Source organism: Anser cygnoides, chromosome 10, assembly GCF_040182565.1.
Source record: "Anser cygnoides isolate HZ-2024a breed goose chromosome 10, Taihu_goose_T2T_genome, whole genome shotgun sequence".
Taxonomy (NCBI): domain Eukaryota; kingdom Metazoa; phylum Chordata; class Aves; order Anseriformes; family Anatidae; genus Anser; species Anser cygnoides.
Window position 1 is genome coordinate 18,645,849 of NC_089882.1, and position 18,083 is coordinate 18,663,931.

The window sequence follows — 18,083 nt, forward strand, 5'->3', positions numbered from 1 at the left end:
CAGAGCGGCCACGGGTCTGGGGCAAGAGCAGGTAGGAGCTTGCTCCTGGGCTCGTTAAATATTGGCTTGTGTCTTACTGTAAGACAGTAAATGGAGATGGCAGGGTGCTGGGAGGCCGGGCACGACGACTGTGCTGAGCAGCGATCTCGCCTGCTGGGCCTCTGAGCGCTTTTTTGCAATGCCAGCCTGAATTAAGCAGGGACCAGCCCCGCGTGCTTGCTGCTGCCCACGTGCACAGCGCGATGCCCCAGAGCCCCGCAGCCTCGTGCTTGGCTCTGGAGGGTCGCCTCAACTTTAATTGCTCCCGATAGCAGCGTGGCAGCAGCTGCCCAGAGCCAACACCTGCCAAACCCCACTCCTGGGAGGCTTCTGCCTGGTGCTGAGCCGTGCCCTCGGCAGGGCTGCCCACGCTGCCCGGCCAGGTTCAGGAGCACTGACACCGCAGCATCCAGGGGAACCAGCTGTGCTGTGAATGTAAAAGGTCCTTGGGGCGGCATCCTGCTCGAAAGGCCAGCACAGGGGCAAAGGAAACACGGGGCAACCTCCAGCACATCGCTGGGGGTTGAGCAGCAAGGTGTAACTACAGGCAGACTGCTAGCTGGGAACAGCAAAGCCAGGGAGAAATGGCAGGAGACAAGTAGAGATCATCACCTCCGCCAGGAACAGAATAAACTGCTCTGTACACTCCCACTCCTAAGTACGAGATTCTGGTGTGATGGGGACACGTGCCGATGTCTGAGTGCTTATGCTCCAGGCAGGCCAGCACCCTGGCTTTGATCCTGGCTCAAAGCACATCTTTGGGAAGGATTTCATCAGACAAACATCTTTAATGTCCTATGCCCACGCTGTGGTACTTTCCCAGCCCTTGGCAACGTGTGGCTCCGGGGCTGCCTTTTATGTACTCAGCGATCCCAAGCGGCTTTCCTGCTCAGGGTCCCCCTGAAGCTATGCAAGCCTTTGGCATGGAACGTGTCCCAGAGCAACATTTTACAGTATAATTGTGTGTGGCAGGAAGAATTCTAATTTGAGCTTGGCTCCTGCCCTCTTTATTTGATAATATTTCTTCTTTGCTGCCCCCTCCTTCTGCTGGGAGAGGCAGAGATGCTGCTCTCCATTTGCTTCCTCCAGCTAGCCCTGATTTCACAGACCTTCACAGCAGCCCAAATCACTCCTTCCAAACAGGAACACCTCCAGCCTAGGCAGTTTCTCCTATAGAAACTGTCACGTCTTTGTCCCCTTTGCCATCCCTCCCTGACCCTTGCCAGGTGTCCCAGATTTTCTTTGGAGAGGTGGAATCAGAAGCTCTGGCAGCATGCAAACCGCAAATGCAGGGCAGATTTGCAGGAAGGCATTGTGTGGTTTTGCTTCCTTCTATTCTCCTTTCCTTGTAATTGCTGTTGTGTAATTTGTTCCTTTGACTACGCATCAAGATGCGTTTTGTTGTTGTTGTTTGTTTGTTTGTTTTCCCCTCCGAAAGATCAAACTAGGATTGCAGTTTGAGGATAACCCTTCTGTAAGAATTTATAGTTCAAGATCCTCAGGAACCTGCTGGTTGCAAGGTGCAAGCAGAGAAGCCCAGGAGTCAGTACTGGAGCCCACTGGGTTTTCTTCCCCGTCAGCGACAGAGGCTGGCACGCAGCACGTCCTTAGCAAATCCGCAGATGACACTAAACAAGGGGATTTGTCTGACGTGCGAGGCATCCTGAGAACCTTGAGGGCTGGGGCAAAAAAAACCTTGTCACATTCAATAAGAAGCACAAAATCCTGGATCTGCGGATACCAGCCCTGGCTGGGAACCAGGGGGCTGGGCACCGTTCTGCAGGGGGGCTGGGGAAGATACCAGCTCAGACAGGGGACAGCTGAAGGCTTTTGCTACAACTGAGAGGTGGGTGACGGTGGGAGGATGTGCTCAGAAGATCAAGAGAAGGCGCTGCCCCTCCGAGCGGCCCTGGGGAGGTCACACCTGGCACAGAGCGGCTCCTTCCTCAGGATGGCGCAGGGACAGGCCCCAGGGAGATCTCCAGCCTCGGGGGCTGGACAAAGCCCCAGCCACCTGGATCTAGTGCCAGCCACAGCCCTCATCTGAGCAGAGGCCGGGCCACATGCCACCAGGACCTTTCCCACAGACACCTGCGATCTTCAACTTTGTCTCTACAGGCCCAGCTTGCAGCCCACTTTTAAACCCCATTTTTCCTTTGCATTCACTGTTCCGCCTCTGGTTATGCTGAATTTCACCTCCATTTTCTCTCCCAGTCCCTCAGAAGAGGAAGGTTATTTTGCAGGGCTGGCATTTTTGGTCTTTGCTTTTTTCCTAGCCTCCCCTAAATGTATAAAAAGTGTTTTTTAATAACTGCTGACATATTAGCCCCCCTCCAGCCTTCAAGTACTGAAGCAGTTTTAGGCAACAACCATCAGCCCTCGTGGATGAGCTCTGGGGGTTGTTCCATTGGCCTGCCACCAAAGCCTCTTTTACTGACATTTCAAGTCAAGACAGATCTCCAAATGAAGCGCCCAGCCAAAGCCTACCTCATTTGAAGGCAGCTTTGGTTTTCTGAAGGATGCTTTTCTGCTTGTAATAACCTGCTTTATCCTGACTTTTAGCCAATGACTGTTTCCTCATGGTCTTTTTCCAATAAGTGGTGTGAATTTGCTCCAAGCATCCAATTCCAGGTTCTTAAATGCTTTCCTCGCTGCTAGCAAAGACTATGCCAGTCTGTAAAAGCATTAAAAAGCGGTGCCTCTTGTCAAACCTCTCCGCAGTTATGTAGGGTTTTTTTTTAAGGTTTTAAGCTACCACTAGGAGAAGGGGCACTAAATTGGCCTTTGCTGCTCCTAGGAGGATTGTGAGTCTTAAATACACTGTGAGCGCTGCTGCTCTTTGCAAGCAAGGTAAGAGACCTGCCCTTGGCCATAGCAAGAGTAGCTTCTTCCTCTGCATGCGTTGCGAGATCGGGGTCTCCACAGGGCAATCATTAATGGTATCTAGAAACCTAACTCCGTGTTAGACCCTGGTGCTGTGCTCACCCCCGTTTACAAGTTCACCTTTACCGAGGCATTTCCTCCCTCACATCCCAGTCAGCATCACTATCCTGGGTATTAACACTGACTTTGTGTTTGCCAGTTTTTTGAGAGGAATGTCAGCATATAAGGAGTCTACGGCTCCTTGTTGATGTGGTTACTTTCTTGATCTCGGCAAGAGTACGTCATTAGTATTTCTAAAACTTGTAACTCCTTAATAGAAAAGGCACTCAGTCTTGGCTTAGCCATCATTACGGCAGATAAAGACCAGTCATTGGAACAGAAATCAGTGGTTTTCCAAGGCCAGAAATTATGACCTCAATGCATTTAATGTGGGCAACAGAGCATGGCTCCGAGCGGTTACGGATACATCTGATGTTTCCACAACAGAAACTTCCCCACAGAAATATGAGTGAAGCAGCTGGAGGAGAAAAAGCAAAGATCTAGGTGGGGGAAAAACAGTGAATAAAAACACTGAGCTCTTTGAAAAGATTATTAGGCAGCCAGAGAGCCCCAGTGCTACAGCAGACACTTCAGTTAGAAGGTTCACCGAGGCCAGGATGAAGCAAAGACGTAAGTTAAAATGCAAAAAACAAAGTGAACATAAACAAACATAGCCAGCAGTCAAAGAAAACAAGGAGAAAAGAGGTAATAGAAAGAAAAGATATAAATGAAACATCTGTGACAAACCTGGCTATACATCCGTTTCCTTAACTGGAGGAAAATATTACAACAGAATTATTTTTAAAACTAGTAATGGGAGAAAGTCAAACAGTAGTTGAGGCCCATTAACAGATAGAGTTAAAAATTAATAAAGCAGACAAAGTGGAAGCGTTCAATAAGTGTAGATAGTTGTAAAGAAGCAGGGTCGTGTACTTTCATCACAGGAAGATAATTATGTACTTTATAGTTTGCTAATGACTCTGGAAGATTTATAACAGGGCCATTTGTGAGACTCCCTGGCCAGCAGACCAAGTGACGTACGTGTGGGGGCTCCGAATGCTGCAGCACTTACAGCAGAGCTGGGAACACAGAGGAGGAAAGCCCCAAATGGTCCAGATTCGGAAGCAAAGCAGTTCCACCCAGCATTAATCTGAGTTTTCAAAAGGATCCAGATGTAAATGCGAAACAGCTGCTGCTCGGTGGCTGCCACGCTCGTAGAATAACCGCGACAACGGTAAGCCAGCAACCCCCACCACCGGTAAATTGGGTCCCTTCAAAGAAGCATTTACATAGGACCAAAAGAAACATTGGTAGGGTGAGGCAGGAGGAAAGCAAACTGCATTCAGGGAATGAGATGTCAAAAAGGTCAGACGCAAGGCATGGTGAAGCCCTAGTGCACGCCTGGGACTCCCGCATGCCTCCAAAGCGAAGTGCTGGCAAACAGGCTAATGCAAGCGCTGGCTCCGTGACCAGCACGTAAGGGAGTTGTTCTACCCAGCACGACACTGGCAATGCTGGGGCTGTTAGGAAAAAAAAAAAAAAAAAGTAAAGAGTGAACACAGGGGCTTGCAGGAGAATAAAAAAGCCTTCCTGAACGAGACAGAGGCTGCACTTTTTTTCCCCCACCACCATTTAGAAGGGCAAAGAAGTGAGCTTCCTTTGGTACATAAACACTTTTGAGGGAGCAAATGTTGTAATATAAACCCAGCAGAGAAAGGCAGAAGGAGCAGCAGGAGATGTACGCTCCCATCAGGAAAATATCACGGATTTATTTCTGAGGCTGAGGAACTACCACTGGAAGGGTTTGGCCAGTTAAACTAACACAGGACGATTCTTTTGGTGTTGTCAGATAGACAGGGTTTCATCCTGGAAGACCTCTAGCTTAGACAATCTGCTGAGGTGAGGGGACGTGGGCGAATCCCCTGGGGCGCCCCGTGCAGCAGTGCAGCTCAGTGATCTCATGGTCCCGCTCGCCCACCCGCCACCACCTGACAGATGTGTGGGCAGAAGGCCTGGGGCAGGGGGCTGCAGGCCGAAGGCACCCTGCAGCTCAGTGCCAGCAGTAAAGGCTGGGCCTGGCACGGCTGTGTGCGCCTTAGCAGCACCCGGCCTTGCTTCCAAGCCCCAGGTGGTGCTTCCCAAAGGCAGCAGCTGCCTGAAAGCAAAGCCAGTGGCGGCCCCCAGGACTGCCCCTGCCAGGAGCCGAACCCGAGGCTGAGCCCTGGCTGCTCGGGAGCTGTGCACTGCTGCCCAAGAACAACCCAGGGAGCGAGCAGGACGACACGCAGCCTTGCTGAGCCTGTTCCCCTCTCTGGGCTAACACAGGCAACCATCTCGTTGCAGGGGTGTTCGCCATCAGTGGGAATGGGTAACATGCAGGGCAGAGCAGCCGGTGCTCTGCATTTCTCAAAGATACCGAGAGACAGCCAGCACGCCTCTGTCACCTGCCCAGAGTCCTTCAAGGAAGCATCCCCAGTGCAGGATGAGGCTGGAGCACTAGAGAAGAGGCATTTGCAAAAGCTCCCTTCAGACTGGCCTGCAGAAGCAGACCCAGACAAAAAAATTTTTTTTGGCTCAGACGTTTGTCCTTTTTGTCCCTGCCAACGCTCAAATTGCAACAAGGTGAAGACTGATGGGTGTGAAGGCATCTCCTCCTCCTTTCCCGGGCAGCACCTCAAGGACACCTCTGAGTCCCATGTCCCTCTTCAATTAAATCAGCATTCATTATTGATTCAGTTGCACCTTAAAATAGCAGCCCCAGGATCGAGTCCCCAGTAGCCTGCCCAGCCCACTCCAGGCTCAGACTGCGTGGAGCCATCTGGAGATGGATTTAGAGAGGTCTCGAAAACTGAGGAACTTTGATCCTGCCCAAAAACTTCCCTGGGTGGGGGGGGGTCTCAATGACCACTCTGTAGCACTGACGGCAGCTACCTGGGGGCTTGCTTGTGCAGTTAGAGGGTGCGGGACAGTCCCGAGGTCCCTGCCACATGTACCAGGGCTTCCCCATTGTCCTCCGAGGATGGGAGGAACCCAAGGCTGGCACAGCCTGCAGCAAGGCAGAGCTGCGTGATGCAGCCTCAGAATCTGCCATGTGGATGCCAGCCTCCCTGCCATCTCCCGGGGCTGTAACTGAGAAAAGAGATCCTCGTGTGAACCCCTGTGCCCCCCAAAAGAAGATTCTCTCTACGTGAAACAAGGGAAGGAGGGAGCTCTCTAAAAGCTACTTCACCAGACAAGAGAGGATCACACACCAAACTTACTCTGGAAACTAGCAACAGAGAGATCTCCTGGGCACCCAGAGGCAGGAGAGAGAAAGAGAACAAGAGTGCCATTAGAACAGGAATAGGCAGCTCTCCCCACCAGAAGGGGCTTCCAGCACATCTCCACATGCCCACATCAGGCTGCAGCATCCTCTGTCCCCCATCCCTAAGCGGCTCTCCAGGAGCAAGATCTGGCATGAAGCCTTTTCCACAGCAGAGAGGAACCAGGAGCATATCCAGACTGGCCAAGACCCTGCAAGGGTGAAGCTGAGGACGTGTACTTCAGCTCAGGAAAGGTACCTTCTCCTTCCCATGTCTTTCTCAGATGCAGCGGAGCTGAGGAACCCCTCGGTTTGACAGTAGTGCTGATAACTGAACCGCCATCACAGACAGGACAGGCTCTGCCAGGCTCCAAGAGAAATGCCTGGTTAAAACACTCCCTGCTTGCAAACTTCTCCAGTGCCCTTCCTCCTTGGGCACCCACTCCCTCTCACAGGGTACCTACTGCTTGCCTTAGTCATCAGCTTACCCATAGCAGCTGCTTGCTGCAGACATCAAAGCTACTTCTCCTACGCTTACATTCTGGGGTAACGCTCTGGTAAGGATGCACCCCTGGGCACCTTGCCCTTGAAGGGGAGAACCCCCCTTGGGATGAATTCGACCCAGCACCCAGTCTCCAAAAGAGTCATCAGCAAGTGCAGAAGACTGAGAATGCCCAGAAAATGCTGGCTGCAAAGCTCAGGCCTGGATAATTGGTTAGGATCCCCCTAATTCTGCAGCCATCTCTCCCACTGGCCTGGCCCATAGTAGAGATGCCTGCTAGAGAAGATGCCATCCCTCCCTCAACCACCCTTCATAATCCCAAACGCCAGTGCCCCGGCCCACTCACTCTGCAGGCTGGGGAGGCTGGCATCCTCAGGCTTGGTTTTCAGCAAGTGTGGGAGCCGTGTGTATCTGTACCCGAAGCCACAGCCCTGGTAAAAGAGGTGAAGAAAGATCTCAGAGGATGACAAACAGTTGGGTTTCGCTGCTGTTGGAAAGCAAAACGCTCGGTGTCCCCCCAGCCCCAGGTGCGAGAGGCAGGGATGCTCACCCGCCACAGCCTGACGAGAATCCAGTTGGTCTGCGCCCAGGGCCGCTGCTCGTAGGGAGCCAGGAGGTTCTTCATCATGGAGATCCGCCTACCAGACAGAAGACATAGGTCAGCTGCAAAGGGTCTGGGGACAGGGAATTAAATAGGACATACAGTAGGACCCACAGATCTGGGACAGAGCAATACCCACTGGTGTAAGAGAGAAGAAAGGCTCCCGAAAGCAACTCCCGCACTCTGCTGCAGCTCCTCTACCCCCGGCCATGCTTGGCAGCCCACCTGCTCACCCCAAGCCTTGCCACCAGCCCAGCCCTCCCGCAGGGAGCAGGCAGGGCAGCACTTACTGCTCTTCCGGGATCCTCTCTACAGCACGCAGTGAGTGGGGGTAGCAGACATAGCTGGCCAGCGCCTGCATCAGGGAGTCCCGGATGTCTGTGGAGGAACGAGAGCGGGTTAGGACAGGCATCCAAGGACACACAGTGTGCCACAGAGCACTTGAACACCAGAGGCTGGGAGAAACTAGCCCTCTTTTACAACAGACCCTCCCTGGACATGTTCTGGAGAAGAACCAACTTTGCAGACACCAAATTAGTGGGATCAGTTGATGTGGTCAAGGGAAGGGTTGCCAGAGGGACCTAGATAGGCTGGAGAAATGGGCCAGCAGAAACTTCATGAAATTAAAAAAAAAAAAAAGGACAAATGGTGAAACCTGGGCCTTTGCAATGCTACAAGCTGGGATTTAGTGGGTGGGGAACAGCACTGCTGAGAGCAACCTGGGGCTCGAGGCAAGCAGTAACCTGAGCTTGGGCCAGCAATATGCCCTGGCAGCAAAGGAGGCCAACAGTATCCTCTGCTGCATCAATAGGAATGTAGCCAATAGATCAAGGGAAGTGATTATCTCCCTTTAGTTAACTCTCATTAGATCCGACTGACACTGCATCCTATTTTGAGACCCCCAATACAGGACAGGCATAGAGTAGAGTGAGTTCAGCAGAGGTCTGCTAAGATGGTCAGGGGCTGGAGCACTTGCCCTGCAAGGAATAGCTAAGGGAGCTGGGCACAGAGATGATAAAGCTTTGGGGTTTACAGCAGCCTTCCAGTACCTGCAAGGAGGTTATCAGGAAGATGAGAGGTTATCACTAAGATGCGGTCCGTGACTGTGGTTACAAACTACTAGCGGTATACGGGGTGAGGGTAAGAAAGAATGGGCACAAATTAAAACGAGAGGTTCACACTGGATATGAGGAAGAATGAGGACAGTCCAGCACTGAAATGGGTTGTGCAGAGAGGCTCTGTGTGGTGCAGCCTTCATCCTTTGAGGTTTTCAAGACCAGAGTGGATAAAGCCCTGAGCAGCCTAGTCTAGCATCATAACTGACCCTGCAGCTAGAGACTTTCCGAGATCGCCTCCAACCTGAATGAATGATACTGTGATTTCTGCCTGACCTACACTTTCAGTCCGAGAAGCATCTGCACCCTCTGTGCAGAGGGAAGCTCAGTCATGAAGTGGGAGTGTCTGAAGGATAAGAGTCAAGTGCCCTGAGTCTGTCTCTTGAGCCCATTGTCTCTTCTGTCTTTAGCCGTAGCAGCTGAGGGTATTCCTAGACTCTTGCCTTCCTGTTAAAGGTTGCAGAGTACTTCTAGATCTACTCCTGTGCAGCCAGCCAGGTAACTTTAAATCATTTTAATCTAGAGCACAAGCTCACCTAGCCAACCTCCACAGAATCAAAAGAGCAGCCAAGCATCCTGGTGCTCTGCTGTGGATGTGACAGTTGCCAGCAGACGAGCGGTATGACAAGCAGCACTGTGGTCTGCGACAGAAAAGTATGCCTACAGTCTTCGCCTGGCCTCTCAGAAAGACAGTGTGATCTAAAGGATGAAGGGAAAGCAGCTTCTGAAAGAGGAGCAGGGTCACTTCTAAGTCTAGATGACACAGCTGAGAGGAGGACTCGTGTGTCCTCCTGGGGAAGCAGGATAAACACGCCTTCAGAAATGGCTACTGAATTAGGAAGAGTTTAGAGTAGTACGAGCCTAGGCCTGTGTCCAAAACTGGTTTCCATGCAGCTGGAACTAGACATGTTGGATCATTCGGTCTCCAGGATCCCCACAGATATCTTACAGGGTCATACACTCAGGGACCTTCACAGAGGACATGCTGAGCTGACGAAGGAAAAACACTGAAGTCTCTTTCTCCAGAAGCAGTGGTTTCCCTACAGATTTAACCAAGATGAGCATCAAGCTGAACAGGGAATCTTGGTTTGGCAGTAGACACAGTCCACTCAGCAGGATGCTGGGTTTCTCCAGAAGCCCAAGTCATGCCCCAAACGCAGAGAACTAAAGGCAGAAGCACACATGCAGAGATCAGCATTTTAGTACAAATTTGTGTTCCTCACGTTAACAAAAGCTCATAGCGCACTGGGGATGTCCGTTTACAGCCCATCTGTATCTGCATCTGCTTGCCTACTCCTATTCCAGCTCAGGAAAAACAGAGACTCACCATCCTTGTGCCCTGGCAGCTAAGAAGAAATCCCAGACTCAGTGTGCAAGTAGCTGGGACACGAGTCCTGCTCTCAAAAGGGGTATCCCAGGTCATGTATCTAACCCTGAAATAAGCAGGACGTGCTGGGTAAGGGCAGAGTCCAGACCCTCTTTGTACGTGGAGGTATAGAGCACTCCATGAGCTCAGCAGATAGATCCCAATGCAAGTCTGCTGAGCCACCAGCAGTGGGACCAGTCAGGGCTGCACCGTTATCACCCCAGAGAAGAAGAGAGCAGCTTTACCTGTGCCCACAATCCTCGAGTCAGCAAAGTGCTTGGCCAGGATGGCAGCGAGGCGCATCAGAGTCTCTTCATAGCCTGCAAAGAGGAGGGAGAAGGGGTCACGTAACAGCACAATGGGCAGCCCTGTGGGCCAGCTTTCCCATGGACACAGGACAGGCCCTGGGATTCATTCCTGCTGCAGCTATCTTTGCAGTTTTGTTGTATGTCTAGCTATCAAAACAAACAGATGGGATAACATGGGTCTACAACACAGCCTCCCACCTCAGTGTGCAGAGTCTAAAGCAGTTACTCCGAGAAAGATAAAACCATGCAACTTGGATGGCAAGAGAGAGAGGCTTAACGCAGAAGGGGCTAAGCAACACAACTAGCACCCTGTATCTATGCAGAGAAGCCACGTCCGGCCTGCAGGCCCTGAAGAAATCTGCTACTGCTTAATTATGCTGCTCCCTGAACAGCAGGTACAGCTCTCACTTAATGGATGTGAACACTTTAACTACGTCTTGTTGGCTGGAACGGCAGGTCTTCTTGCCTTCGCAGGCTCTGGAAAGCACAGAACAATTTTGCTAAGAACCACTGGGGTCACATAGCCAGGAAAAGCACAGAACATGCACAGAAGGAATCCACCTAAACAAAGATGGTTGGCACGAATTGGGTGGTCATCTCTATATCCCAGTCCCCATGAAGATTTGAAAACAGTCCCAGTTTCTGCACTCGTGGCACGTCTCCCCCCACCCAGCAACCAGCAGCATGTGTTGTCAGGGCAATGACATCCTCCAGCATCCCAACCCATTCTTGACGGCTCCTTGGAAATGAAATCCATAGCTGCCAGTGATTTTCACTACAGCCGACACCATGACGGCTTTGGGCAAAGCATGGGCTCCCTGCCTTAAGCTCAGTACAGGCCGTAGCTCAGCAGTAGGTACCTACTCAAGGAACAGCACTCAGGACTTGTTCCACATCATATAGATGATACAAAGTGAAGGACATCACAACCAGCAAAGGACACAGATGGGATGCCCTTGTATTTAATCACAAGGATGTGGCTTTATTTAGATTTTATCAGGCCAGAATTAGCAAGGACTCTCTAACCCCTTACCTGGAAGCTCCTCCATGCTATTGACAGGGCTGAAGTAGTTCTTGAGTGCACTGTAGCTGTTCATAGCCACGCTGAGGTAGAACTCTGGCATGAAAGCAAAAAGCGAGCCTGTCCTGTCGCCATGCTCGATGGTGCGGATGCACACTCGCAGCAGCCAATAGATATCCTGCATCTTCTCCTGACCAGAGAGAACACAGCAATCCCCAGTCAGTTCTGAGCAGCTTCTCTTTGGAAAAACACAACAGTCAGCACAATGCTCAGGCCTTACAAACATCTCCGTGTCTGAGGTGCTCCTCAGATGGCTGCTCTAAGTTCATTAACCAGATCTGTGTTGTTGGATCTTCTCACAGAGCCACAGAAGTGTCAGAGGAAGGAACAACCAGGGATCCCTACGCCAACCTCAAACTCAGAGCACAGTGAGCACTAGTATGAGATCAGATCAGCAGTGGCTTTGTCTCACTGAGCATTGCAGCCCTCCAGGAACTGCTCGTTGGTGGGGCCTATCTGACCACACAGGCCTGATGGCAAAAAAAGGCACGCTGATTTTAATTCCAAGTACAGTGGCTGAAGGAAGGCAGGCACTAGCATTCCCAGCATAAATCTGCTAGAACAAAAGCTCATCTTTTGTAGGAACTAACAAATGGGAACTGGCAGAAAGCTCACACCAACTCAGATCCCTGCAATAGGCAGCCACTGCCTTTTAGATTCTGTGCCAGCCATTCAACCAGCTTTACCATCCTGAGGAATACTGGCTTCTTGCTTCTCTAGCAAAGCTCTGGGGGTCCTAGATCAAACCCAGGAAATTTAAGGGCATCTACATAACTTTAAGCTATAAAAATCAGTACTAACAAAGACATAGGAAGAGGAAATGCTACTTTGTATCCTGTACTGCCAAGAAATACCATAAGCAATAGCGATTTGCATATAAACAGAGAGAAGAGAGTTACACTTTTAATTAAAAAAAAATAATCAGAAGATAAGTGATTTCATTTGCTTAGGGGCTTTTCTAAAGTATGCCACTACCATCTTTGGGAGACTTACATGGGCTTCTTCTGTAAATTACACTGAACTAGTATAAATCAATTAAATTGAATAAAAGACATCTTTATCTCAACACTGACACACACCTCAGCTCAACTGTTGCTTTCAGGATAAAGAACAAGTGTGCAGACAACATTAAGGTAAAGAAAGCTGCATTTGATTTTATCAAGACTTGATAACCTAAAAACATCATCTTAGGTATTGCCAAGATAGAAGAATGCCTACGCCAAGAGGAGAGAGAGACAGTCACCCACAGTGTGACAGATAAATAGCGTCATAATAAAATAAGATGGTACTGTCTACTTTAAGAATGTTTTGGTCTCCCTTTTAGCTAACCTTGAGCCCCTCAGCTCAGAATAAACTAGTAACTAATTCCCCAAAGGAGCAGCCCCTCCCATGCTCAACACCTCAGCACAGAGCAGGACTTCACCTCTAGACGGAGAGCAGAATCAGTCTCTTTCTGTCCAAGAGCACCACTCACACGGGTATGTCCCTCCGCAGCAGGCAGGTCCTGTGGAGGCTGGAGCCCTCTGGGGGCACGTCTCCACTGGGAATCGCCTGTGCCAGCTGTGAGGGGCAGCCCTCGAGGTACAGGCAGTATGGACAGGCTCCTCCACGCAGCCACACTCCTCTCTGGAGCAAGCTCACTCGGCTCCTGGCACACATTTCACAACCCAACTAGTGACCTGCCTTCCCTGCAGACCAAGCAGGTCAAGGCAGAAGCACGAGCAGATGCTGCTGGTAAATCCAGAAGAGTGACAAACCCGCACTCCCGGTGGGAGGCAGGTACCCACGTTTAATAGGACAACAGATCATCTAGAGACACAAACAATCGTGGTGGTGACTGATACGCACACTAGTAACGCCCCCCAGCGTCTCAAGAGGAGTCCGGGAAGAAAGGTGTATTTTCTGGCAAGCGTGGTCTATGCTAATGCAGCTGGAGAGCTCCTGCAGTGCCGCACTGTGTTGTGCGATCCTGCTCTGGGAGTGAAGGAGAGGACAAGCAAAGAGCTTGAGTCAGATCAGCCACTGCAGCTCTGCCAGACATGTTCATAGGAGCCACTGTTCTTCCACTCCGTTTACATCCTGGGACACATGCTGCTACTGCATGTTGAGAGAAATGTGTCCTCTTCCCCAGCACAAAAAAAACAACCAAAAAACGTACAAACACAGATGGGGCAAGGCAATGTGCAAGGGAAGACAGGAAGAGGAGATCTGCAGAGTGTAAGAGCACAAACTGCTCATGAGAAAACAGACCAGAGACTACACCAGAAGATGGTGAATGCAAGGAAGAAAGAACAACCTGTGCAAACAGTCACTGGGTTACTAAATGTACAAAGCACTCTCTCCCCATAGGAACCAAGTGAAGAAGGGGAGAACACCTGAGCAGAAAAGCCTAACACTTGGATCCTGCAGATTGCAGGAAGAGCCTTAGTGAGAACTCCCTGTGATGCACAGCACAGCTCAGGGAAATGCTTCACAGTAGCCTCTGTCCTCTAGGCACTCCCCAGGAACTGGACGGGGCATTTGACCTGAACCCTTCTGTCTGCAACAGAGACCTGACTTCCTGAGGGAAAGCCTACAGCACCACCCAAAGCTCAGAACAGATCGGGATGTGTCCTAACAAACACTTAGGGACCAAAGCTGGGACAGGAGGGGGTCCAGGCCTCGGAAGGAGGCTCTTCATGCACATGAAGGCAGAAACAAGCCCCACAGATCAGCATTGCTCCAGCACCGGCAAAAACGTCATGTGTGACACCACAGATACAGAGACACGCTCTCTCGGTATCTTCTGAGCTGCTCACATTACACTCCTGCCCACCTTCGAATAGATGGTGACGTTTATCCAAGCAAGGCGACGACTTAGGTGATTGAGTTTCTCAGAGAAGACCTTTTGGCTCTTCAGCAGCTCCTCATGGATGTCTCTCCTCTGAAAAAAAGAGTACAGAAATGCAAGGGCAGACATCACTTCCACTTATCCTTTTTCAGAGCTGGACAAACAACACAAAAGCAAGTAACACCTTGGGGCTAGCTAGGGAGTATTAACAGGAAAGGAAGGGGTCAGCAGCCTTTCTGCAGAGGGAGTGGGAATCAGTGCTATAAAAAGCATTTACTGGCCTCAGCTGCAGCCCACAAGGCCTGATGCAGACACTGGTCCAGTGTGGAGAGTGGCTTTAGGGTCAACTGCTGTCAGAGATACTTTTTTAACGCATCATCAGATACATTCAGTCTGACAGCTGGAACAGGACATAAGTGTCCCAAGTCCAGCACAGCAGGGTATTTCCTACTTTTTTTTTTTTTCTGAACCTTTCATTGTGCTTGTGAATGACAGATGTAAGGAATAGCCCCAGCAGCCCAAGCAAAAGTGGTGTGGCTGGAGGTTGGAGAGTCTCCTCTGAACAGGAAACCTTTCCAAACCACAAATCACAATCCTGGGGTACCCCCACATTCCCACCCCAGGAGGCTGGCTCCAAGCTGCCTGCAGCACACAGAGGTTTGCGAGTTGCCGCAGACTGTCTGGGAGAAGCCGAAGCAATTACTTCAGTGCCTCTGTTCCTTGAGGCAGTGGTACAATGGATTGGCACAGCATGAAATGTGGTTGCCAGCTCCAGGCATGGGTTACTACCCCAACAAGACGTTGCTCCAAGGCTGGAAATCAGGCACCGTGCTTCATGCTTTTTGCCAGGTACTGAGGAGCTACCAGAGAATGAAGCGAGGAGTCCAGCGACACTTACCCTCTTTGGGCAGCGGCTGATTTTTTCCTCTGTGTCTTTCAGTGCCATGGCATACTCATTCACATCATCTGACACACCAACCATCTAAAAAACAAGCAGATTCCAACAATAAATGAGGGTATTTTTTCCCCTAGATACACAAGCATGCAATCAGATCCCCCATGGGGGTTGGGAGGACACACAGTCACTAAGCAAGCAGAAAACAGAGAGTCAGTGTAGGAACAATGGAGGTTGGGAGAATGGATGCCTGCAAAGCATGTGTCACTTACTTTCCCGAGCTGCTGGTGGACGCTGAGGTTGTACATCATCACTATTCCATCCAGGATTTCCAGGAGGGAGTTCTCTGTGATGGGCTGGTCTGGCTCCTCTGGAGGTCTCCCCAGTAAGAGACCCTCATTTCCATGGCTGCCTTCAACTGCAATCCGCCCCCAGGACAGGAGAGAAGTTCTCAGCACGGCATTTTGGCACCTCAGCTTCTGCCTGCACCTCTCCCAAGTCAGTGGCCAAAGCTCTGCTGTTCATCTAAAACACATTCTTCCTTCCCATCCCGTGTGATTCACTAGTCGCACAAACACACCATCCCCATCTCACTGCCTGCATCGGGCTGACCTGGCAGACCTGCTCAGACAGACCCAGGCTGTGCTTCAGGGACCTGCCTGGTCCCACCCCAACAACAACCGTGCTGCCTCCGCACTACGTCCCTGCAAAGTCTCGCTGCGCTTGCAGGAGCCAAGGCAGCATCTCTTTGCACAAAGCGACACCATCAACGGTGTCACGTGCAGGACAGCCAAGTGGCTGACTGCGGACTTGTGGGTCTCAGTATGCGCTGGAAACGGGAAGGAGCAATGCTGGAAGTAATTAGATTGCTTTATTCTTGAGAGTACTGGGAGCTGAAGATGCCCTTCTCCCAGGGACCAGCTGGGCCACGCTACCATGCAGCAATACTCACTGTCCTCCTCTGTACGCTGCTCCACACTCAGCGTGCGCACTTTGACCTTCTCAAGGGCGCCCAGCGGCCGCCGCGGGTTCATCAGGCTGACAGCCGCGGTGCTGAGGAAACGGTTGGCGCGGCCCAGGGTGGGCGAGCTGAGCCAGCCAGGTCTGGCAAGAGCTCCACCGATGGCCAAGGCGGCAGAGGGACGCTGAGACTGAGAAGAAATTAAGGGAGGAACAGTTCCGGCTGTTAGGCTGCTGACTACCCCCTTGTCCCTGCAAGGATTTTGGTACAGATGGACAGGGGCTACTGGAAAGGGAGGAGGTACCTTCCCCACCGAGTCTGGGCCAGCAGTGGCCAGTTAGCAGACGTGTGTTCCTTCCTAAGGGCGCGTGCCAGGCACAATCAGCAGATCTGCACAGCAAGAAGCTGTGTCTACAGTTGCTTTGCACCCCTTCAAATGCAAGTGTCAAGAGCTGCCATTGAAGAGAGGGGGCACACTTGGGTCTGTGAGGAGTTAGAATGTGGAGAAGAGAAAATTTTGCTGCTCAGACTTGGTGCATCCAGGACCTTGCTGATCTACGGCAGCTCCCGTGCATGCTTAGCTGTTTACCCAATTGCTCACGGGCTGCTTACAGTCCCAGCCCAGACACTGCTTCTCTCTAAAGCAAAGCTCAAATAGCTAGAGGCTAAGCTTGTTGCCCCAGCTCCAGGGGCCCCACTGATGAATCGCAGTACATGGCTCACCTGTGCTGCTGATGTTGCTGATTCCTCATCTTCATCAAGATCATCCATAGTCACTGACTGCAGTTCTGCAGGGTCAATCAAGACATTGGCTTTTGCAGCCAGGTCATCTGCACAAAGCACACCAGAGCAGCTGTGAATGCGCGAGTTACCTGTCACAGCCCTAGGCTCATCTTCTTTCCTGCTTCTCAGCAGCAGAGAAGCAGCCAGTGAAGCTGGACGCTGCATCAGAACAGGCTCACCGTTCCCTTTATGTGGAATAGATCTGCCCTTGCTAACAGAACGAAGACCAAGCAGCTCACCGAGAACGCGTTTCTGTTCCTGTTCCTACCAGCAGCAAACAGAATAACTAAGGAACCAGGAGACAACTGCTGGGGACAAACTGGAGTAGCATAGGGAAGGAAACTCAGGGCCTGAGACCATTTGATAAGCCTCCAACTCTTCAACACTGCCCCATTTTATGTCCCCAATTCACTAGGACTGCAGGTCCCCTATAGCCCAGAGGAAGGCTGCTCTGATGGAGAGGGACTCTATCACGGAGTGTATTGATAGGACAAGGAGTAATGGCTTTAAACTAAAAGAGGGTAGGTTTAGATTAGATATAGGGAAGAAATTCTTCACTCTGAGGGTGGTGAGACACTGGAACAGGCTGCCCAGAGAAGTTGTGGATGCTCCATCCCTGGCAGTGCCCAAGGCCAGTCTGGATGGGGCTTTGGACAGCCTGGTCTAGTGGGAGGTGTCCCTGCCCATGGCTGAAGGGTTGCAATTAGATGATCTTTAAGGTCCCTTTCAACCCAAACCATCCTCTGATTCTATGACAGCTACGCTGTACAAAGCCTGAACACCGTGTCTTCTAGTCCACAGTCATGGGTTTAAAGCTGTCCAGGAAGGACACGGGGCTGCTACGTGTTGGAGTGTTACAGCAAGGAAAATGCAGACATTTTCACACCCAGCAGAGCCGTGCTGATGGTCAGCGCTTTGACAGCTCCCAGCCCTTGGCTGTGGTGCAGCAAAAGCACTACCCCAGCAGGTGTTCCCAGACTATCCCCCTTTCCTCCACCAGCCAAAGGCTGAAGCAAGATCCCCGAAGGACTGCTCGACTTGGACGCCCAGTCTTACCGCTGCAGGCCTCACATGCCACTACAGCTGCAGCAAGGGGAGCTGGAGCTGCTGATGTGCCAGGGCAAACTGTAGGTCTAACCCCTGTTCTACAGGCAGCCTCCCTGGCTTTGCTTGCTGGGCAGGCTGAGGGTGCTCTGACACAGAGAGTGATACTGTGCTCAGCTCCTCTCCCTTATGCCCACCACACACCATAAGTCTGGGGAAAGGATAAAAGCTCAGCAAGAGAAAATCAGGATATTAGATTAGAAAAAAGTTTCCAACTGAACATTCAGGCTAAGGCACGCAATTAGGAAAAGATGACAAATTAGTGCCCCAATCAG

At 51.2% G+C, this 18,083-nt stretch overlaps 1 protein-coding gene across 4 annotated transcripts in view; it reads right to left on the minus strand.

The window, feature by feature from the left end:
* RNF123 (ring finger protein 123) overlaps window positions 1–18,083 on the minus strand; it is a 50,874-nt gene that overhangs the window by 15,182 nt on the left and 17,609 nt on the right. For 3 of the 4 annotated variants that reach the window (XM_048054383.2, XM_048054382.2, XM_048054381.2), the window contains 10 exons: window positions 16,645–16,751; window positions 15,913–16,111; window positions 15,233–15,378; window positions 14,964–15,047; window positions 14,051–14,158; window positions 11,188–11,365; window positions 10,092–10,166; window positions 7,656–7,743; window positions 7,315–7,402; window positions 7,111–7,195 (listed from right to left, as the gene is read on the minus strand). In XM_048054383.2, coding sequence (XP_047910340.1) covers window positions 7,111–7,195; window positions 7,315–7,402; window positions 7,656–7,743; window positions 10,092–10,166; window positions 11,188–11,365; window positions 14,051–14,158; window positions 14,964–15,047; window positions 15,233–15,378; window positions 15,913–16,111; window positions 16,645–16,751 — 1,158 coding nt within the window. Of the gene's footprint in view, window positions 1–21; window positions 4,482–7,110; window positions 7,196–7,314; window positions 7,403–7,655; window positions 7,744–10,091; window positions 10,167–11,187; window positions 11,366–14,050; window positions 14,159–14,963; window positions 15,048–15,232; window positions 15,379–15,912; window positions 16,112–16,644; window positions 16,752–18,083 lie in introns of those variants that run through there. The other variant, XM_048054384.2, reaches the window with a different exon arrangement.